The following is a 23,930-nucleotide window of genomic DNA, read 5'->3' as shown; positions in this document are numbered from 1 at the left end:
AGGCATAAGCCCTGAGGTACTCCTTTGGACAGTTCCATAAGAACCGAACGATATGGGCCCAAGCTGACGGTCTGAGATCGGCCAGATAAAAAACTCAACATCCACTGAAAAGCAGAGTTTCTTAGTCCAATCTCCTTCAGTCTCCTGAGTAATATCTGATGAGAGACCGTGTCGAAAGATAGGCAGATAGTTCCAACAGCACCAGAATCGTGGAATGGCTCTTGTCTAGGGTCATCCTGATGTTGTCCGTGACCGCTAGCAGAGCTGATTCGGAGCTGTGTTTGGGCTTAAAAAAGCCTGACTGGGAAAGATCTAAACAACCAGTAAGTTTGACATGGTTTGAGAGATGTTTGTTGACGTGTCTCTCAAGTAGTTTTCTCAGGAATGGAAGAAGGGAGATGGGACGGAGATTGGACAGATCTGTCAAAGGGGCCTTGACGTTCTTACGGATAGGCATAACCTGCGCAGCCTTCCATTCCGACGGAACGTGACCCTCTCTTAATGAGAGGTTAAGGAGATATTCAATTGAAGGGGATAGTTGATGAGCCAGGGTGGTGGTGACTCTGCCTGGAATCATATCACAGGGAGTCCAAGATTTTACTCTATGGATCAAAGTTACTACATCTGCTGAGGTCAGCGAGGAGAAGCTTTCAATCAGCAGAGGGGTTACTGGTTCTGGTAGATCCACAGTCAAAGGAGCCAGGAACTGGCTTCCTGACAGAACAATTTTTTCATAGAATTGCTCTATTTTCTGTGAGAAATATTGCACAATATCAGTACATAGTGTTTGCGTGGGTTTCTCACAGGCCTTGGGATTTGTGAAATACTGAAGAATATGATGTAAGATTTTTGGAGTATTGCCAGCCATAGCTCATTGGGAGGCAATATGAATGTTACGGCAATTTTTATATTATTGTGATAGCTGGACAAGGTGGCTAAAAACCGGACTTTATCACTTTCATCGTGAGTGGTGAGCCAACTTCTCTCATGTTTCCTACAAAGTTGTTTTTGTGCGCGCAGCTGAGGGGAGAACCAGACAGCCTGAGGGGGTTTGGAGTGATTAGGAAGTCGTTTCAGTGGTGCAAGATAATTAATAGTCCTAGTGACTGCAAAGTTGTATTCAGCCAAAGCTTCTACCATGTTATCCGATGCGTTGTTCCATGGCATTAAAAAGGAGGCTTGAAAGCTCTCCGAGGTGACTTTCTCCCATTGTCTATGGGTATAATGGGTGGCCGAGTTTGATCCCGTGAGTTCCCTTGGGCCCTGAATGGAAAATTCGATTAGTGCATGGTCGGACCAAGTTAATTGTAGGGGGGGCTCACACTGAACATTAAGAGAGTTGGAAAAAATAATGTCCAGCGTACGGCCGGCTATATGGGTCGGGCCTTCATTAAGCTTGGATAGGCCTAAGAGTGCTAAGTAAGCCAAAAGAGTTTGTGAAACAGCATTAGAGGTGCATTCGCTATGAATATTAAAATCACCTAATAGTAGAAAATTGCTGCTTGCAATCACGTGGGGGGCTATTAGTTCGGTAAGTAATAGCGAGAATTCAGCTAAGGGTCCTGGGGCTGATAGACCAGGGCCCCCTTCCAGCTAACTTGGGAGGAGAAGTCAATTAGAAAGATAAGAACTTCCATCATAGCATTGCAGCACTCATCCAGTGGGGAGACCTTGATGCTATCTTTATGCACAATAGCAATTCCTCCCCCCACCTTAAGTGGTCTGTCTGTCCTAATGAGCTTGTAATCTTCAGGTATAGCGAGTGCGAAAGAGGGAACAGAGTGGGGATTAAGCCACGTTTCGGTCAGAAATCCTAGCTCAGGCTGTATAGAATATAGTAGATCCCAAACCTCAGTGGAATGCTTAGGCAGGGAACGGACGTTGCACAACAAGCTTCTGTGACTTATCTTTAGAATTATCTGTAACTTGGTCAGGGAAAATGACGGGCTCAGGAATAGAGGAGCCAATACTTAAAAAGGAACGATATGGTGCTTCCGCATTGTCTCACCAGAGTTACCCTGAAACTGACAAGCTCGGCAGGCAAAGGGACCTTTGGGGAATGGTCAACACTCAACCCACAGGGAAGTATAGAGCCGACTCTGAAGTCCAGCAGCTCCCGTCTAGTATAAAGCCTCGGTGGAGCTGCGCCCATTTTAGGAGTGAATTGACCAGGGTCCCTGGCTCCTGGCGACGTCAAGGCGCAGACGGGTGCAGACGGACTTGCCATAGGTGTGCCCGCTGTGCGCGTCCGCTGTGCGTTGTCTAGGGCATTCGGTTAAGTAGAGGGGATTTGGGCACTAGAGCGCCAACCTCCCTTGCAACCGGAAGTGTATTGAAAATCAAAACTCCCTCCACAACAATCGAGCAGAGCTCGTGGTGTTCTGGGGAGAAAAGCAGAGCAAGTAATGTGGGTGAGCAGAAATGGACTATACACAAAATCATATATGTTAAAAGTATAAAAGTACTGTGCAAATTCGCTGAAGCGAAAGCAGGACAGCTTCAATATTGCAGCTACTATGTTAGCACACGTCTTACAGGAGTGTGATTAGTTTTGTTGTTTGCATGGTTGGTGCCCAGTCTGGGTAGCTGATTTGCAGTTGAATGAATGGTTTATTTCTTAGTTAAGCGGTCCATAGTTGTTAGTGGTTTACATTATATGGTTGCTGAATCGTTCTGGGTGTGGGAAATCGGTTGATGATGTGTATGATTCATACTGGCTTACACAAATGTTTCAAAGTTTGTTGGTTATTGGCTCCTGGTTTGTTTAAATGAATTATGGTTGATATTTTTGGCTTAGTTTGTATGGTTAGTTCAAAATGTGTATAATTGGTCTGTGTTTTGTAGGATTGAGTCATAGATTGTATGATTAGTCTATGATTCATTCATTTGTTTTTCTTGCTAAATATTCTGCCAAAGTTGCATGTCAGGCTAATGTTACTGGGGATGAGGGTCTCAAAAGTTTCAGAGCTCTGTTCGTCATCTCCTTGTGTTTGCTTTGTTCACCCTAAGTTGGCAGGGTATGCCCAGACGTGGGTCCCTTGCTCACTTTGGAACTGGATTCAAGCTAGCCTGGCTGATGAAGGGTGTGACCCATAAACAGGTCCCAGGATGCTTGTTTCCGGTTCAGGGAAGACCTGGCTTGGCAGTTTGGGTTGGACTAGTCCCATGAGGCACAGGGTCAAGACTGATTTGTATATAACTGGGTCTGAACTGAGATGTCGAAGTGAGCTAAAGAATGATGATGGATTCAACCCTGATCTGTGACTGGGGGTGAGTGTCTGAAAAGTTTTGTCCATTATCTCCTTGTGTTTACTTTGTCGGGCTATTGCTGCACGAAATATCATCTGACATAAATATTGTGTCCCAAATACCATCCCTACAAATTAGGTTTAGATTGGGTGTAGATTGATTGATCTGTTATTAACGCCAATGGAATGGTATTTTTGTGAACAATATTTAGGACAAGATACTTATGTTAGAAGACATTCTGGCATAGAAATTCCAATACTATACCTTTTCTGTAGGCACTTCATGCTCTACTCTCTCCTTGCTGTCCTACAGTTTCTTTTACCAGTCTTACTTTTTCTCAAAACACCATGTCTGAATCCCCCACATCTCTTCCATTCACAACATTCCTCTTGCTGCTATCACTTTTTTGTCTTCCTAACTTCCTTGTGTGGATGATTCCGCTCTTTATCAAATTTTTTCCCGTTTTTTAGTCAGACTGACTTTCGTCCAATAATCACTTGGAGGCTTCTCGTTTCTTTGACCTCTGGCCTTTCAAAACAGATATCTAATTTAGTCTCACTAGCCAACACCTTGGGAATTATTTAGATTTTTGCAACTGCAGACTTTGGACAAATATTGGCGGATGTCTCATATGCCCTCTTTGTAGTATAATCCCTGGTATACACTATAAATATGGATGACTGTGAAGCTGCCAATGTTTGGTGAATGTCCTGCATCTGCAAACCCCTAAGTAATCCCGTCTGCCTTTTCTGATCTCCTGTTTTTTTTTTCCTCTCGCTTCTGCTGAGAATGATGGGCTGATCTTTGCCTTCTCAGGTTTCCTTTCCCTCCAGCATTCTTGATGTCTCCAACATCCACTGAACTGAATCTCAAGATTGTCTTTTCTACTTCTGCACCTAAGTAGGCATTGCTTCTATCTAAAACCTCGTCCAACGTGCCTACTCTTACAACATCCCTCACAACATCATCTCTTAAGTTTGGATTTGTTTCCATTTTTGTCACTAGCGTAACAAAACTTGAGGGGGGCCCCTGCAAACCACATGGAGGCCCACCCTCTGTTTTTGCTCAGGATCACTGAGGCCAGTGTACTGTGCTGAATTACCCTTGACATTTTTCTGCAATAAACTTTCTTATCACCATATTTGTTATGGCTGTTTGCAGTACTTTTTTATATGCTAAAATGGGCTTTTGTAAAAGGACAATTGAAAATAAGACATTAATTACTGAATTGGTTTCGGTTTAGTATAAATGGTTTGAGGTCTGTATGCCTGTATCATAGTTTTTATAGTTGATTCAGGATTTATAAGATTATTAGTAATGCTGTGTTTGTATGTTTGTTACTTATTCTTTCTGGTTTTGACTGTGATTTGAGTGGCTGTTTAAATGAACCCTCCCTTTGCGAATTCTGTGCTGTGGTTTTCAGATGCTACATTTGTAGGGTTGTAGCATAGTTTCTGTATTGCCTGTTCAAGGACTCCTTCAACTGGTTGATTTGTGGTTTATTTATTATTGTGTGTCCATGCTAAAATATATTAATTCATGTGGTTTTTGACCATGAAATATACCTTAAACATGGAACCATCAATCTTGATGTTTTCAATTCTTTACCCTCATCACGTTATCATATATTTTACCAAGACCCTACTTGGATTCCAACATTTTCTTGTTCACTATTAAGTATACCCTGCATACATAAGGACCTAGCTGTATCCATTTCGTATGTGTGTTCCTACTTCTTCTGCTCGAAACTGCACAATCGGCTTACCAGTGGATGATTATATCCTTGCTTTCTGCCTGTCTTCCCCCTTCAACCTCATCACCTAAATCCGTTTCTACTAAAGACCCTCTGACAATGGTGTCTTTACCTTGTTGATTGTCTACAAGTATGCAAATGTCTTTATCATATCCTTTTCCTCGCATAGTGTCCACATTGTAGTCCTAAGTTGCCCATTGAACCATTCTAGGCTACCTTGCCTTGGACTATTAGGACTGTCCTGCCCATTCCTCCCAAGATGTACCCCTCGACTAAAAGAGGATCAGGATCTGATTCCCCAAATGTTTCACCTACACGATTTGTACGAAGGCATCATAAGCTTCCTTGTGCTTAGAAAGATTTCTGATCATTCCATGCAAGTTTTCTACTCACTCACAATATCTTTTCATCAGCTGTGAGTCTTATCAGATCATTGTTTGAGTAGGTAGAAGAGAGTACCTACCCTAATATGTCGATCTATGCTTTAGATACACGAATCTGAGACTAACACTATGCCATTACATCTGCACCCTTTTGACTACACTTCAAGTTTTCCATTGCCTCACCTCCTGTCTCCTCTTTTTTGAGAATACTGAAACCTGGGCCTAGATGTAGGTAATAGCATATTACTGAATGGTAAATACCGAATTTTACCGATTCGCTATTCACTATTCGGTAATTGCTATGTAGGTAAAAAAATCGGTAAAAATACTGAATCAGTAAGATTCGGTAATTACCGATTCATTCATTACCGAATCAGTATTTGCCATTGATTCCTATGGGCCTTGAAGCCCATAGGATTCAATAGCAAATACGGATTCGGTAATTACCGAATCGGTATAATTACCGATTTTACAAGGGGGACAGGGTCACTTTGACAACCTGTTGCACCCCTGTTTCTGGCTTGTGTGCCATGTGACCCACAGACATGCCCTTAGGGCATGTCTGTGGGCCACATGGCACAGGTGTACATGCACAGATGTGCATGTACACTGGAATTCGTTATTTACCATGGAATAGTATTCCATGGTAAATAACGATTCGGTACGGGCCTGTGGCACTGATTACAGTGCCACCTACATATTGATTTACAGAATCGGTAAATTTACCGATTCGGTATTTTACCGATTCTGTAAATTTACAGAATCGGTAAATATACCGATTCTGTAAATTAGGCCTACGTGCATGCCAAATCCCAAATACCGGTCGGTAACGGCCGAAATCGGCCGTTACTGACCGGTAATTGGCGACCTACATCGGGCCCAAAGTGTTATGGCCTTATGCTACATTGCGCCACTTGTTGTCTTGCATTCCCATTTTTTGACCAAGCTAATGCAACATCACATTACCACTGGTCCATCATGTTTTAGCACATAGGAGTTTCTTGCTATACTCTAGGCTGTATTCAAGCCACAGGACTTGGGACCTTTTGAGATTTGCATTTGGACTGTTGACTCTGAAAGGCTATCAGGACTAGGGAAAGATCACCTTCCATGTGTTCATGACTCTCAAAGGTTACAGGACTCATCTGCCTATGGTCCTTACCGTGACTGACCATACATTTGTCTCAGTCAAACCATCTTGAAACTCATTCTGTTCTAATTGTTTCTCTAACACTCCAGTGATTTGCCACAGAGCAGAGCTACCAATAGACGCCAGCCCAGGAGCAGCGGTGCATTTCAGGATGTCCGGTACATCACATCATGTTTGCAGTACTTCAAGAAACTTGGTCAAGGTAAATCCCTAATTACAGACTTCAAACCTAACAGGAAAATGTCATGATTCCATTTGGGAAAACTAATGCTTAAATTTAATGTGTACAAGTACAGAGTCTTGAAGAAGGGTAATATGATTACTTGATAGTCAAAAATTGCTGATGTGATGTGAGACTGAAGAATTTGAATAAATGGTGTTAAAAAGAATACAAGTAGGACCTTATTGCGAATAGGATCCTTACTTTCTGTATGTTTGGTAAATGTAAATGTAGGTGTACTTATATAGCGCAAACCTGTCACCCAAAGGGCATCCTGGCGCTTGCTTAGGGAACCCGTCCTGGTATTCCCCTGTGAGAAACCCTGGCAGGGTGTCCACAAGGTGAAAGCCAGGCATCCCGCCGCGAGGGGCCGTAGTGGAGATTAAGCAAGCTATTGCCCAGAGTTGCAGAGTGTGACCCCATGATTCGAGTAGGCACCGGAGCGAGAATTGTCAAGTCCGTGGAATTTTATTTTTTTTGAGCCCGAGACCCGTCGAGGCGGGGAATCGAACCCTGGTCCACGGTTGATCTCAGCTTCCGGGTCTGCTGCCTCAAACCACTGAGCCACGCTTCTCCACAGTAGTGACAGTAGTTACCACACATACTGGAATTATGAGTATGCTGACTGACACCTCACTACTGCAGTTTCCCCCTGATACATTTTGGCAGGTTAATCCGAAATTATATCAGGGTGGAAATGCCTAATAATAACCAGGACTTTTAGTGTGGTATGCAAACATAAATCAGGACATAATTTCCTAATATTGGGAACAAATTGTAATTGGGACTGATGAACTACAAATTAATAGAGTCGGATTTTACGTGGACACATAAATATCGTCCCAAATATGTACCACTAATAATGAGGCCCAAAAGTTTTCAGTGTGATCCCCAATACCTGTTATCTAATTTTTCCCTTTGTGTTTTTACCTACATTTCACAGCTTTTGGTTTTTTTTTGTAGTTGATAACAGTTCTGACCAGACGCAAACAGCCAGCAGCACATCTATCACTGAAGACCTTGAGGATTGCATATCCTTTTTCCAGGTGAAATACTTTTCTAACATCTTGTATACCTTTTCTCCTCTGACTATTCAATGTTTCATGGTCATTTTAACACCAAGAACTCCCTGCGCTCACCACCCATTAAAAATATTTACTGTGTTTTTGCATGTCTCTCTTTGCCATTCAAGCAGGCGTTACCTGTCCTCCACTTAATTTTTTTTTAAATTCAATTAATTTTCCTAAAAGTACAAACTTAAGAGACAATACAAGCCGTGCACTCTTTATGTTTTTGCAGGCATGACATCTAAAAAAACCTCCTCTTCGTTGTTGGATTGCGATTGATAATTTAATCAGGACTGTGAGATGTTGTGGAAATTCAGTTCTGCACACTTTGTGAAGTTAAAAGGAATGTGGGACAAAATTTCTGCAAAAATGTTTTTTTTTCCTTGGGAGAAAGAGAAACTGGACATTTTGTGGTTTTATAGTTCAACAATGTAAATGAAATACCCTTAGAACTTTTATTTTTTTACTTATTTTGCTGAAAATAAAATCCTCTACATTTGCTTGTTGCAGGAGAATTTTCAAACGAAAATTCTAACTTTTTAATTTCGAGTTGCACAAATATCATGGACTCACCCAATTCGGCCTTGGAAATTAAAAATTCACCCACCCCCAGGTTATATTCTTTGAATGTTCCTACCTATTGTAAAAAAAAATCCCAAAAACGAAATACTGATTTTTAAAACCTTCCTAGAAAACTAACTTTACAATAATATTGTTGTTATGTACAACTAAATATGAACCAGACAGGTTTTATACTAATTTGGTGTATTTGTGTAACACTAAGGGCCACTTTGCCAGTAGTGCTTTATACTGATAGAGCTAAAACAGGAGTTACAGCCTCATTAGCGTCATCATCTTTACCAGAACACCAAGAGTCCTGTGTGTTTCACCCAGACCCTTCAGCTGTTGAAAGTGTCTGGAAAATCCAGGTGAAACTCTGAGAGAATATGCACAGTTACCAGAGTAATCAAATGCAGAATTCCCATTTCCCACTGTATTCCTTCCTTTCTGGGTGTATTCTCAAAGTACACTTTATAATTCCAAGCAATCCTCCAACCATAGAATTATCACAGCACCCGTTATAATTAATTCCAGGAAGTTTAAAAATAATGAGGCCCAAACTTTTCAAATGTAATAGTTCTGGCTAAGGCTTTTTATAGCATAAGTAGCAAACATGGTACAAAATCAGTTTTCTATGGTTTTGTTAAAAGGGATGATAGGGAGCTTGTCTCTCTGATGTAACATATCTACGACACACGTACAATGGTTTACTTGCAAAAGGTGCTTTTTGAAATATTTAAAAATGGGGTCATTTCCTCGTGTTTTGCCATAGTGCTAAAAAATACACGTAGTGCTCTCTTTTCTGAATATGAGTAACCCTACAACAGTCCCTTCTTCCTGAATATCATTTTTTAAATAATGTCTAACAATAATATTGCACAAAAATATCAACTGCCTAAATGGTTTGAAGGTAGGTATATTTATATAAGTAAACATTTACTATACCTTATTCCACATATATATCATGATAATATTTATATATTTAATGTATGTACATGTGGAGTTATGAAGAGTAAATCTATACTGAAGTACATAAATTCCTTAAGGATAATTTGGTTGTGACTATTCTAGTAGCACACATTTTGTGCTCGATATTCTGACATACACCCACCTGCTCTGTTCTAATCCCCGCTTCCTCCACCTGACTTATGTGTGTTGTGAGGCAAACCTACTCATCTCCCTGTGCTTCAGGGAATTCAAACAATAAAGCATTCTCCTGGCCCACAAAGTTGAGAAGAAGTTTTATCCAGAAGCAAAGGAACTGTGTCATTGACAGAACCAACATCTGAGACATTATTATGAGCTTTAGCAAAAGAAAGGGCTGTCAGAGTATGGAGTGTCTTGAGTGGTAATTGTTTTTAGGTCGAGTCTCTGCTGCTCATGCGCTGTCTCTTCAAGACATACTGTATTCACTCTGTGGGCTTACAGCCGCCCATTGGCCTTTTATTCAAACTTTCGATTGTCGTTTATAAATGCATGCTCGCCAGTGGTTAATCCTTCCTCTTTGTCTCTCCTTTTTGTGTTTGATTTCATCCCCAGAGCACCGCCCAATTACTGTTAACATTATGCTTGTGTGTTTATGTGTTCATTTTGGGGACACTTTTTTTTCTGCTTGTGTCACTGTTGGCCATCTTCGTTGGTTCAGCTTCGACGCCAGCCACTTGATCTACCCATCCCGTTCAAATACCGAGAAGAAATGTCAGACACCTCAGACATTATTTTTTAAATTGCCTCTTTAATTTTCTCTGACTTCAAAGTGCAAGGATTTCCTCCAACCCCCTTCCATTTCACTGCGTGTTGCTCTTGCGAGTCTTTGGTCACCGGGCATTCAAAAGCCCAACCTTGCAGCACAGTTAAGGGCAATTCTTGGGCAACTGATGTCACATTTTGACTGAAACTTGTTTATATAATGTGAACTCAAGCGACCCGAAGGTGTTGGAGCACTTTACATGAGCACTAGTTACATTATAAAATGACAGATTACCTTTTGGGGGCATTTTTATAGAGCGCAAACTCGACTGATCCAAAGTTATTGAATCACTTAATAAAAGCCCCAGTTACACACAAGGTCAGGTAAATATTTTTGTTTTCAGGTGCTTGGAGATTAAGTGATGCCGCCCCTGTTTATTCATTATTTCCCCTCTACCTGACAAATGGTAGCAGCATTTATCCCTCCTACCTCCTCCCATGTTGTTGCTTGCCCACCCCACTGCCTCTTCTTGGTGTCCTCCTCTCAGAGCTCTAATTTCTAAGCACATTCACGGAATCTCCCCAGGGAGTGTGAGACTTTTTATTATATAATGTGAACTCGTACTTGGAGGGCTTTATATGAGAGCTAGTGACATTACACAAGGTCAGATTCAGTTTTGGTGGGCATTTTTATAGCACACAAACTTGACTGGCCAAAGGTATTCATTTGCTTTACAAAAGCCTTGGTTACAAACAAGGTCAGGTACATTTTTTTGTTTTTAAGTGTGCAGAGATTAAGTGATGCCGATGCAGCCCCAGTTTACTTATTATTTCCCCTCTACCTGACAAATGGGAGCAGCATTCGTCCTCCTACCTCCTACCATGTCGGTCACTGCATGCCTACCTCACTGAGTCTTCCTCTCATTCCACTCCTCTCAGCTCTCTAATTTCTAAGCACATTCACGGCCTCTCCCCAGGGAGTGTGAGACTTTTTACTATATAATGGGATCTCAAATGACTCAGAGGTGTTGCGGGCGCTTTACATGAGAGCTAGTTACATTACACAAGGTCAGATTCATTTTGGGGGCATCTTTATTGAGCGCAAACCTGACTGACCCGAAGGTGTTGGAGCACTTACAAAAGCGCTAGTTACATTATACAATGTCAGTTAAATTTTTGTGTTTTTAGGTGAGCAGAGATTAAGTGATGCTGGTGCCATCCCTGTTTATTCATTATTACCCTTCTACCTGACAAATGGGTGAATGTTGTTGTTGCTATGTGGAGTTCTTCCATACCCAGGAGGCTGGGACTGAGGGCCGACCGGGGGCTCGCTGGTAAATGGATGGTGCGAGCAGTGTTTTGAATGAAAAATTCTGGAGACGGGTGTCTTGTGAATAGGGGCCTGGGGGAGGAGGCATGTGATATCTCCGCCATTGGAAAGTACTTCACTGCTTTTTTTCATAGGCCGTTCAGTACTCTAGTGATGCAGTCACATACAGAATGTTATAGTGCTGTTAACTTGCTTTACTTTCTTGCTTGTGTTCCGAGTTTTCCTCAGTATTTTTAACTGTATCTTTGTGCCGCTCATTTCTTTTCCTCACTGGTGCAATTTTGGGTAGAGCATTCTTGCTCGTACATTCACTCGCATTTTTAAACAGTCCTGCACTGCATCTGCCTGCCATCTCATTTCCATTTGCACAAAGACACCAACAGATGTGAAAATATAAATGAAGAAGTCAATTTTTTCTATTAGGTCTAAATGAGACGTAGCATTCAAATACTGTAGCAGTTTAGGAAACGAGAGAAAGAGACACTGATTTTTTTATTCGGATAAAGTGTCTGCAAATAAGAAGACAGTGTGTATTTCCCTTGTTGGCTAAACTGCAACAGTATTCTTATTCTACATCGTGTTTGTGGTTTAATAAAAAGTATGTGCTTATTTATTCAAACTTTGACATTTCTCTGTGCATTTATGCCAACTGAAAGGCTGCCTGTCTCTTTTCCAATTGTTGTTGGTAATGGGCCCAAGGGGCATTTGAAAGGTAGCGTGTATTTTTATTGTAATTTGTGGTTTTTAAATTGAAACCATTGCGTGTGTAGGCACAATGTTTTTAAAATGTTCTTGCTTACATAGGTAATGTTTGCAATCTAAAAGTGTAGATATGAACAAAAAGGCACGCTTGCCTTTCACATGCCCTTAAAGCACGTTATCAAAATCAAATACTTTAGTGTTTATTGTTTCTGTTTGCTTACTTCTCTTTTTTTTTTTTATAATTTTTTATTGAGCAGGGTACAGGTAAGGTACAATACAAACAATGGAATTTTAGACAAAGAAAATGAAATACAAAATACAAAAAAAAGGTTTCTTCATATTAAAAACAGAGACGAGGGGAAGCTCTTCAGCTGAATTTAGTCCGTTAGGAGTCAAGTTATAGAGTATAAGTACATTATCAATTTACAAGCAATGTGCAAAATACGCAAGTTCAATCCTAAAGTGCAAATGCAATTACAGTACACTTCAAACGAAGACAAAAAGTGCCAGTGCATTCGAATTTTCAAATAGTGCAAAACACGCCAAAGAAAGTGCATTTAATAGCTTATCAATTGACCCTGTCAAAAACTTAAGACTGCTAGCGTATGTTTTAACTTAATATCAACATTAATCTGAGATATTTAGCTTATTTAGTTTAACCCCCTCGTAACCTCAAGAGTCTCCAGGTATTTCCAGTTATTTTCAAATCTCCTGACTGCACCCACCCTCATAGCAAAAACTTTTTCAAAACTCCTTGACCTCCTCATTTTATTAAGCCATTTCAGATGTGATGGAACTTCCTTGGTTTTCCAATTTTGGAGAATTAGGAAGCGAGCAATGACACAAGAAATAAATACAAATGTTTCCTCAGTATATTTAAGAAACCCTCTGTCCTTACTAATCCCAAATAGGGCCAACTCTGGTGTGGGGAGAAGTTTTTTACCACCCAGAGCCACCTCTAAATCTGCGAAAATGGCTTCCCAAAAAGATGTAAGCTGGGGACAAGTGAAAACAATATGAAGCCAACCACCATGGCTCTCAGCTTGGCATCTGTAAGCACTTATTCACTACCTCAGGGAACCTCTTGCCAAGTGCCTCTGGAGTCCAATACGCCAACCAGCGGGACAAGAAAGCCATTCTCTTAAAATTGGCAGCACGCAACGATTTATAGCCCAACACACTTAAAGTTTCCCAGTCTTTATGTGTAAAATTACATTGTGTTAGGGTGTCTATTTTGACTAGATGACAATCTATCATAGCGGCTTTCCCCTCGTAGTGAAGCTTCTTGTACCAGTTTCCTATCCCGCTGATTTTAGACTCGTACAAAAGTGTTGCCATCTCGCTCGTTGAATCTAGTAAGCCACCTATATCTTTCCTTAGAAAATGAACAATTTGTAAATATTCAAGAAACATGGGTCTGTCAGAATTACATACTCTGGCCAATACTTCTTGCCATGTAATAATGCTATTATGGATGATAAAATGCCTTAACTCCCTAAATCCCAAATTCTCCCAATTTATTATATGGCTATTTCTGATTTGCAGGCCTAAACAAGTACACTCTCATAAGCTCAAAAACTTAGAGGCAGAGGAGCCAAGGTTTTTCTTAAAAAAGGACTGCACTCTGAATAAGTAGTCTTTCAGAGTCTTATATCGTGCCCTTTTTGGGAGCTTTGCAGTTTTTAAAAATACCTGGACTTGGGATTCAGCCTCCTGTAGCATTTTTTCTAAGAAGAAGCAATCACGAATGTTTTTTGCACCTATCAGGCCTGCCATTATATCAATAAAGACCGCATCATAATACGTTTTAGCATGTGGCAGAGCCAGTCCCCCCTGTTCAGTTGGAAGTTGAATTACGGACAGCTTCACCCTTGGTGCTTTCCCACCCCAAACAAATCTTCTAAACAAAGTTTCCATGTCTCTAAAAAAAATACAATTCAATTTAATAGGAACATTACAAAACAAGAATATTAGTAGGGGAAGGATCGACATCTTTATCAAGGATACCCTGCCAATCAGAGTGAGGGGAAGTAAAAGCCACTGAGCGAACAGATTCTTAATTTTATTAATCATTCTCCCATAGTTGAGAGAATACAACTGATTATATTCGCAGGTCACATAAATACCTAGATATCTTATCGGGTCTCGGCTGGCAGCCTGAGCGCGTAGGCAAGATGGAAAGAGGCTGAGTTTAGTATTTAGCGCGAGAACTTCAGTTTTCTTTGGATTTATTTTGTAACCTCCTATTTGTTCATAGGCCTTAAATTCCCTCAAAATACAGTCTAAATTCTCTTTGTTCGGCCTTAAATAGAGGATAATATCGTCTGCGAAGAGCTTGAGCTTCGCCATCCCATGGATAGGGGGGGAAATAGAAGGATTGTTTCTAATTTTAATCACCAAGGGTTCAATAAAAAAAAGTAAAAAGCAGGGGAGATAACGGGCAGCCCTGCCTGGTCCCGCGATTCACTTTGATGGAACCGGCGTTGTTCGAGTTTATTATAACCTTCGCTGAAGCATCATGATAGATATTTTGAAGCATCTTAATCACATGTTCTGGAAACCCAAACTGGCCCAGAGAATAAAACAAGGTTGACCAGTTTACTAGGTCGAATGCTTTTTCCGCATCGACCATTAAGATGCAGGCAGGGGTTGAATTAATGTTGAAAAAATCCAGAGCCTGAATTAAAAATTCAGTATTTGAGGCCATTGAGCGGCCAGCTATAAATCCAGATTGGACGAGATGTATAACTTCTTGTGCAGCATATACAAAGCGACGAGCCCAGAGTTTCATTAAGATCTTATAATCTGAATTTAAAAGGCTAATAGGCCGATAGGAATTAATATCTTCTGGATTCTTATCTTTTTAACAAATGATACTATCGTTGCTTCCTTAAAGGATGCAGGTACCAATCCACCTTGTTTGATATGATTAAATAAATTCTTAAGAGGTGTCGATAATTCCTTTATAAAGGTTTTAAAAAACTCGATTGGAAATCCGTCCTGCCCGCAAGCTTTCGCCCCTGCTGTAACTTTTATAGAGTCTACTATTTCCCCTATACTAATTTCAATCCCAAGTTCAAAAGCCCGATTGGCCGAGATCTTCGGGATTTCTATGTTAGAGAAATACTCCACTATTTGATCCTCCCTCGCCGGATATTCGGTGGTATAAATACGACCAAAATGCTCCAAAAAAGCCTTTTGAATCAGATCCTTATTCACTAATTCTTGGCCACTCGTGGGATCCTTAATTTTAGCTATCGAGGCGGACTCCTGTCTCTTCCTCGTGGAATTAGCCAGGAGCTTGCCCACCAACTGGCTATCCTCATACACCGTCTGCTGGAAGGTTCTAGAACTATTAATTTCTTCCAGGATAAAAAAGTCTCTTAGCTCTGCCTTTGCTTGTACCAATTGATTTGGATGTAGACGGAGCTGAAGGGCGTATTCTTTATCGACAGTTCTTTGGAGCATAGATATTTTTAATTTCCTCTCTTTAGCCAAGGCCGATGTAAAAGATATTATCTGACCGCGAGCCGCGGCCTTAAACCCCTCCCAAACCGCAAATGGTTCAGCTGTATCGTTATTGATTTTAAAATATTCCGCAATCCATGCCCCGAACCCAGTTACCCACTCCTGGTTCTGAAGCAGAGTACGATCCAGCTGCCACCTGGATTGGTCTCTGCTTCCTGCGCCAATACTAACTTCCAATTCTACCTTCCCATGATCGGAAAAGGGATTACACCCAATAGATGAATCTAGGGTCTGGATGGGTCTAGATATAAAAAAAAGTCAATACTGGACGCCGTCCTGAAGCGATGAGAGTAGCAAGTAAAGGACTCCCCATCTGGATTCAACAGGCGCCATGGGTCAATAAGTTGGTATTCTGACATTAAGGCGCCTAAAACTTTTTTGGTGTTAGGTTTGAATTGTTTCTTGTTTTTATTGGAGGTATCCTTTTTTAGATCTTGTATAAAGTTAAAATCTCCTCCCATATAATCTGCCCAGGAGCCCCTCTCAGAAAATCAATGATTTCTAAGATACTGGAGACTTCGTCGGATACCTGCCCATAATAATTGATAAAGTTCATCACCTTTCCATGTAATCTGGCAACAACCCATAACCATCTCCCTTTAGGATCCCTTTGAATTTGTATAACTTCCCAAGGAAGTCTTCTGGAGAAGTAAATGGCAACACCTCTCTGGGCGACCCCTGCTGCTGATGCAAAAACAGCGTGGGAAAAGTATCTTGGAATAAATAGATTAGGAGCATTTGATTTTAAGTGGGTCTCCTGGAGAAATAACACATGGGGATTTTGGGAAACTGCCCATTTTATAAGAGCGCCATATTTCTGTTTGTTTAAGACACCATTGGCATTCACTGATAGGATACCACATTTACTCATTTCCAGAAAAAAAATTCCCACAATTTTACGTTCTCATATGCGAATAAATTCAAACCCTGTCTGTACCTTCTGCTCTTTTTAACTGCTTTCCCTCCAACCCCCCAAGCCCCCCAACCCCAAATGGATCCCCCCCCTGAAATGTGGAGCCTTCCGTCCCACTCACGCCGACCACATTTCACCCCTACCTCCTGACCTGGGTGTCTTCTTGTTACACCCTGCGTGACCCTGAAAACCCCCGACCCCCTCCAGCAAAGGTGAACTACATCCTGTTTTCTATTATTCCGATAGAAGGGTGAATCAAAATATCCTATACATAATTTGTATATAATCAAACTTCATTATACCCTCCTAAACAGAGCTATAAACTTGCTCAAGCATTCGCATTCGCCCCTGAAGAGATCTCCTTGAGGAGAGATTGAGCCTCCTCTATGTCTGAAAACATATAAAACTTTCCCTTCACCAGGACCTTTAGTTTCGATTGTTGAGCGATAGAAGCCTCCGCCCCCTGAGATTTAAAAAGATGAAGTATTTTTACGAATTCTTTACTCCTTCATGCTGCCGTGGCAGTCATGTCGGCTAAAATTCTACATTTTATAGTCTCCGTTGCTGAAAATTGTCGCTGTTGGAACGCCTTCGATAGGATTTTTTCCTTTATCCTGTAATCTGCTAAATTCATCAAAATAGTTCTAGGAAAAGCTGAGTTTGCGAATCTCTGTGCCGGAACCCGGTGGGCTCGCATAATTGTTAAGTCACCCTCAAACTCCGGTAGTACTTTTTGGTGAATAAAGGAGTTGGCCCATGAGAGCATGTCTGACCCTTCAAGGCCCTCAGGGACCCCCACTATCCTTAGATTAGATCTACGAGAGTGGTTCTCCAATTCCTCGAGTTTATTCTCAAGTTTGCGTTCCATCAAACTCTTTTTACTGGCTGTCTCTTTAGCTTCCACTCTAGCTTGATTTATGTGGTCCTCCAGAGCCTCATACAATCTATTAGGAAGTCCTGACATTGACTCTTCAAATTTTTCTAGTCGGGAGTGTAAGGCGGCTATCTCAACTTGCTGATTTACTTTTACCGCACGAATCTCGTCGAGAATTAAGTTTAACATCTCGCGAATATCGAGCTGATAATTCATTTCCTTATCCGAGCTATCACCTTTCCCCCTGGCTTGGACTGCTGGAGTTACAGATGTAGCTGTCGTTGAAGCCTTTTCTTGCTCTGAGATAGTTAAGGGAGATTTAATAGCTTTACTCCAGCTTCCCTCCTCACCTGGGCCCGGTCTACTTGGAACTGCCATTGGTGCCCCCTCCGAGTTTTCTGGAGGGGACAGTTGGATAGTTTTTGACTTTGGCTGTGCTGACTGTATTCCATTTTCAGACATTTTCGGCGGAGAGTTGATCTTTCCGTGCACTACCACAGGTGTGGGGGGAGAGCCTAGAGAAAGGGCTAGCATTTCAGAGTCTTTTTCCAGCTGGACCAACGATACTTGCGGAGCATGGGGAGCCTTTTTAACAAACAAAGGAAATAATTGATTTTGCCCTTCCTGAGCTGGTTTGGGCGGAGATGCAGACAGAGAATCTCTATCCGCCTCTACTGCTAACACGTCTTCTTCCACATTGTCTGGAGAAATTGTAGTGTTTTCGATCTCCTCCACACAGACACCTCTCATAGCAATTTCTCCAACACTTTCGTTAGATGGAGAGGTTAAAGAGACTTGATGTTCGTCCTCTGAACTTTCTTGTGTTTCTAACGTTGTGTCTTGCCCCAGAGCAGGTACGGCCTTACCTCTCTCTTTAGCTGCCAGCCGAGCTGCTTTTCTAGCCAAGGCTAAACGGGTCTTAGTCTTATGACGGGACATTGTTTCAGACTTGGTAGTTTTATTAGACTCCTCGTTATCCTTCAATTGCTTCCCCATTGCCCTAACAGCAAGCTCCAACTAATAAAAAAAAAAACATGCGTGTGTAGGCACAATGTTTTTAAAATGTTCTTGCTTACATAGGTAATGTTTGCAATCTAAAAGTGTAGATAGGAACAAAAAGGCACGCTGCCTTTCACATGCCCTTAAAGCACGTTATCAAAATCAAATACTTTAGTGTTTATTGTTTCTGTTTGCTTACTTCTCGTGTTCCCAACTCTGCTTGCACTATATCTGCTTGGGGTCCCTTTTATTTCCTTATCGGCGCTATTTTCAGTCTTTTTGGTCAAGCATAGAGTCAGCGTGCATACGCTTCTCTGCGAGACTTTATCTTTCGACAATATGGGCTTAAACCAAGCACATCGACTGCCACTCGCTCTGTAATGTGGCAATCAGATATGCCTGCCCCCTATTGGTGGACTGCTTTACAAAGTCCCTCCCCTGGGTGCTTGGTTGATGCCCATGCTATTTCACTTAGAGAACATTTTTGTTGGCCATCTACTGCGTTCAAATGCATCTTTCTTTTAGGGCATGTGATGGCCTCTACTCCCTTTTCCCACCTAGCTTCACGGATGGTCTTTCACCACTGCTGCTGTAATTAGTTACAGCTTAATACAAAGGATTCCAAGGACTTTGGTTTTCATTCCAACAGGGTAATTCCTTTCGTCTTTCACTATTATGTGGACACAAGATTTTTGCGAAACAGATGGCATGTATCATTTTCATTAATTTCACAGTTCGTATTAATTGAGTGGTATTTATCAATTATCAACACAACAGTTCTTTAAAGACTTTAAAGTACAAGTATCAATTTTACTTGATTAGTGCTTTCCAACAAGAACACACGTTTTCTTGTTTAGCACATATGTACAAGGTATACATTTTAGAACAGATGGTGTCTTGTTTTTTTCCTCGTTTCACAAAGCATTGTTTATTTTCATTTACACGTTCTAAATTCACATTGTGCTTCGGTCGATTTGCATTCCATAGCTCTTGCACACTACACGGTACTTTCCGTTATACGTTCACGCTCCTATGGTTGTATTAATACTTTGTGAAGGAATGTGTGTGTCCGTGTTGCTGGTCATCTGTGTACAGTGTGCTCTCAGTAGGAAGTCACTGCCAGTGAGTGGGGGCCCTCACCAGTCGGTGTCACGCGCAGCGAGTAATCTGCACGTTTATTTTACTGCCTGCGTTGCTTCTTTCAAACCCCAACCAACACCTCTCCATGTTTCTGCCCTGTCCCCACAAGCCCCCACCCTCTGCGCTTACATATGCACCCACCACTGTCCCCATCTTTTAAGTTATTTATTCTTGCTCTTTCGCCTCCTCTCGCCCACGTGCTCTGTGTTGCTTCAACCATGCCAGTCCCGTCTTGCTTTGGCCACCCTTTCCTTCTGTTCTCTCCTCCCCCTTCTGAGTTCCACATTGATTATTCCTTCTGTGAAGGGGCGCTCCGTTCCCTGCCTCCTAATGCACAGTAAATGCTGATATTGTGTTACCTTTTCATATTGCTATGATTACGTACGGTAATCCCCATTACTCTTAGTCCTACTCGTCCTCGACCCAGTCATCACTCATGAGGTATTCCACACGACAGGAAACAAAACAGGAAACGCTTTCTGACTCCACCCACCCTCCTGTCAGGTGCTATAATACACCTCACCACCAGAAGCAAATCCAGATGTACCAAGCACCAAAGGCCTGGAAAGGGAGGGCGGGCGGGTCGTATGACTGGGTCGAGGACGAGTAGGACTAAGAGTAATGGGGATTACCGTACGTAATCATAGCATTACCTCTACGTCCCTCGTCCTCGACCCAGTCATCACTCATGAGGCATACCAAAGCAACCCCACAAAGGCCTTTGGCACACCACAAATAGAAACAGAACAGACACCAAGGCGTGCAGCAAGACACAGTGTAATAACAAACAGAAATAAACTGAATCACACAGATGGGGGGATCCCCACAGCTTGCAACACACCAGAACCAAAATTAGGGCGGCCAGACAGAGCACAAGTCAAGCGAAAATGTCGCACAAAAGTGGACTCGGACGCCCAGGTACCCGCCCTACAGATCACCACAAGGGGAACCCCACGGAAAGCAGCCCAGGAAGCAGACACACCCCTGGCAGATCTCGCCTGAACCCCAGACGGGCAAGGCAAACCAGAGCCCTGGTAAGCCAACAAGATCACAGCCCAGATCCAGCGACCCAAAGTAAGACGAGAGGCAGCCTTACCCCTACCAGCCAAACCAAAGGTCATAAAGAGGGAGTCAGAAGACCGAAACCCAGCAGAACGACCAACAGAAACAGACAACGCCATCCTCACATCCAAAGAATGCAGCAGGACATCAGAAGGAGAGGAAGGAGAAGGACAGAGAGAAGGAAGAATCAACTCCTGGGAGGAATGGAAACGTGAACGAATCTTAGGCATAAAACCGGGGTCCAAGGAAAGGACCACAGCGTCATCCAGAAACCACAAAAAAAAAGGGGGGAGAACAACGTAAAGCCGTAAGCTCACCCAACCTCCGAGCAGATGTAACAGCCACCAAAAAGGCAACCGTGAAAGACAGGAATTACAACTCCACGGACTCCAAAGGCTCAAAGGGAGGGGACTGCAAGGCACCCAGAACCAAAGAGAGAACCCAAGGAGGAACCGGAGAGCGGACAGAAGGAGCAGAAAGAGAGAAATTCCCAAACAGACGGGAAGCGCGGCAGGATCCACGGAGGGGCCACCGCCAGACGCAACAGCAGAGGGAACCAGGAGCGGCGAGGCCAAAAAGGGAGAACAGCCACCACCCGAGCCCCCACCCGCTGAACCTACAGCAAGAAGCAGGGATCAGAGGAAAAGGGGGGAAAGGCATAGAGGAACCAAGGAGGCCAAAGGACAGACAAGGCATCCACTCCCCAAGCCCCCGACTCCGGAGACCTGGAGCAGAACAGGGGAAGCAGGGCATCGGTCCGGGAGGCAAACAGGTCCAGCACAGGAATCCCGAACCTCCGACAGAGCAAGCGGAAAATCCGAGGGGCCAGACACAGGGAGAGGGAGGACGGGAACCTCCGACTCAAGGAAACCGCAACCACGGTGTCCACATCCCGAAATGCAGAGCAGAGAGGCCCACCAGAGGACACCCGGCCCAACTCGCAACCGCACGGGCCACCAAGCTCAGGGAAAGGCAGCGGGAACTGCCCTGGTGGTAGACGTAGGCCACGGTCACAGTGTCGCCTGACCTCACCAACACGTTGCACCCCAGAAGACGATCCTTGAAAAGGCGGAGAGCCCTCTCCACCGCAGACAGCTCCCTCCAAATCGAAGAAAGGCGGGACTCCGAAGGAAGCCAGCGGGCCTGCACCGCCCAAGGGCCCAGAGACGCACCCCAACCGGAAGCGCTGGCATGCTGTCGTCAACATCAAGGGGGATGAGGGCGGAACCACATGCCCTCCGACAGATGCGAAGAACCCAGCCACCACTGGAGAGCAGACACCAACTCCGGGAACACAGGCACAGGAATCGAGAAGTCCCGGACAGGAAAGGGCACCCACCTCTGAATAAGCCACAACAGAGGCCGAAGATGAACCCGGGCCCAGGGAACCGTGAACACAGTGGCAGACAAGTGGCCCTGAACCACCAGCCATTGCAGGAGAGGAGCAGAATCCCGGAAAAGCAACCACCTCAGCGACAAATGAAGACGCAGAATCCTGGAATCTGGGAGAAAGACCGTGCCCCGCACAGATCCGAACACCGCCCCAATGAAGGTTCTCCGAGTAGCAGGGTCCAGGCGACTCTTCGGTAGATGGACCAGGAAACCATGATCCCCGAGCGTACGCACGGTCAAGGAAAGGTGGCGAGACACGACCTCCGGAGACGGAGCCTGCAGCAGCCAATCGTCCAGGCATGGAAACACGGACACCCCCAGGAGATGGAGATGAGCCACCAAGGGAGCAGCCACCATGGTGAACACCCTGGGGGCGGACCGGAGACCGAAGGGAAGGACGCAGAACTGCCAGAGACGACCCTGCAGGCAGAAGCGCAGGAACTGCTGATCCACCAACGCCATCGGAACATGAAGGTAGGCATCCTGGAGATCCAGCGAGGTGAACACCCAACCCTCCTGGATCAGGGGAATCACCATCTGCAAAGTATCCAACATGAATGGGATCTTCCATACAAACAAGCACAGGGCCCGAAGATTGACGACAACACGGAAGCCCCCCCGTGATCTCCGGAACCACAAACACGATGGAATAAGTCCCCAACCCACGTTCCAGGGGGGGGACCGGGACAATCGCCCTCTTGACGAACAGCAACTGAACACCCTCCTGCAACGCCAGACGGCGAGACGGGTCCGAAGGCAAAGGAGTCACCACCACACCCGAGGGAGGAGGAGGAGACAGGAATACCATCCGGTAACCCCGAGAAAGAACATCCAGCACCCACTGGACGGAGGTCGCCAGCAGCCAAGCATGGAGGAACAGCCGCAGTCTCCCACCAACCGCGGGCTGACCACCAGCGAGAACGGGCACCGGACCGGCGTAGTCAGGAACGAGGAGCGCCAGACCCACCACCCGGATGGGGCTTCTCCTGGAAATGCCTAGGAAAGGTCCCACGAGCACCACGCCGGCCCCGAAACGAAGACTGCTGAAAACCTGGAAGGCTGGCGAAAGGACCGGGCTTTCGAGAAGGAGGACCCCTTAAGAGAAGGGGCAGGATGGAAGGACAACGAATGCTTCCTCTTCATAAAGACTCTATGGAGCATGTCCTCCAGGGCGTCCCCAAAAAGAAGAGTACCAGAAAACGGCAACCTCAAAGCCACAGAACGCTGAGCAGCAACCGAATCCCAACCACGCAGCAGCAAAGTCCGACGGGCAGCCACAGAGGAACCACAAGACAGAGCAGAAGCCCTGACCGAGTCAAAGGCAACGTCCGAAAGGAACTCCAACTGGCGTGCCATAGACTCCAGCAACTCTGGACAAGTGCCCCCCCCCCTGCATAGTAGAAAACAAAGTCTTGAAGACAGCCAACAAAGACTGCGGAACACATGCACCATACACACCCCACCGAAGAGCCAGGTGAGAGCCAGCATAGGACTCCATAAGAGCAGAGTCAATCTTCTTATCCACCCCATCCTTCAGGATAATATCATCAGCCAAGGAAGGGCGACCCACCAGAGAAGCAACAATAGAATCCACCTGCACCGAATCAGGCAGGGCAACCTCCGAATCCTGCAACGGATAAAGCTCCGACATGAACCTGGGCAGAGAAATATGGTCCGGGTCCTTCCACTCCTCAAGGAGGACATCCATGACAAAGGGGTGGACGGGCATGGAAGAAGACACAGGCTTCCGAAACTGCGGCAGAACAGAGTCCTGGGAGGTGCTGGGCACAGAGACCTCTGGAAACCCATATTCTCCCCAACATGACAAAGGAGAACAGGCATCAGGTCCTCGGAAAAGCACTTGCCTTGCAGCTCCGCTGCGCCGAAAGAGGACTCATCAGAGGATGCAGAGGACGAA

At 44.0% G+C, this 23,930-nt stretch overlaps 1 protein-coding gene across 1 annotated transcript in view; it reads left to right on the top strand.

Annotated features, from left to right (window-relative positions):
* ABCA12 (ATP binding cassette subfamily A member 12) overlaps positions 1 to 23,930 on the top strand; it is a 644,885-nt gene that overhangs the window by 211,576 nt on the left and 409,379 nt on the right. Inside the window, exons 8-9 of the mRNA XM_078680598.1 lie at positions 6,625 to 6,737; positions 7,719 to 7,801. Coding sequence (XP_078536724.1) covers positions 6,625 to 6,737; positions 7,719 to 7,801 — 196 coding nt within the window. The remainder of the gene's footprint in view (positions 1 to 6,624; positions 6,738 to 7,718; positions 7,802 to 23,930) is intronic.

Source organism: Lissotriton helveticus, chromosome 3_1 (assembly GCF_964261635.1).
Source record: "Lissotriton helveticus chromosome 3_1, aLisHel1.1, whole genome shotgun sequence".
Lineage (NCBI taxonomy): Eukaryota > Metazoa > Chordata > Amphibia > Caudata > Salamandridae > Lissotriton > Lissotriton helveticus.
This window is presented reverse-complemented; position numbering and strand designations above follow the sequence as displayed.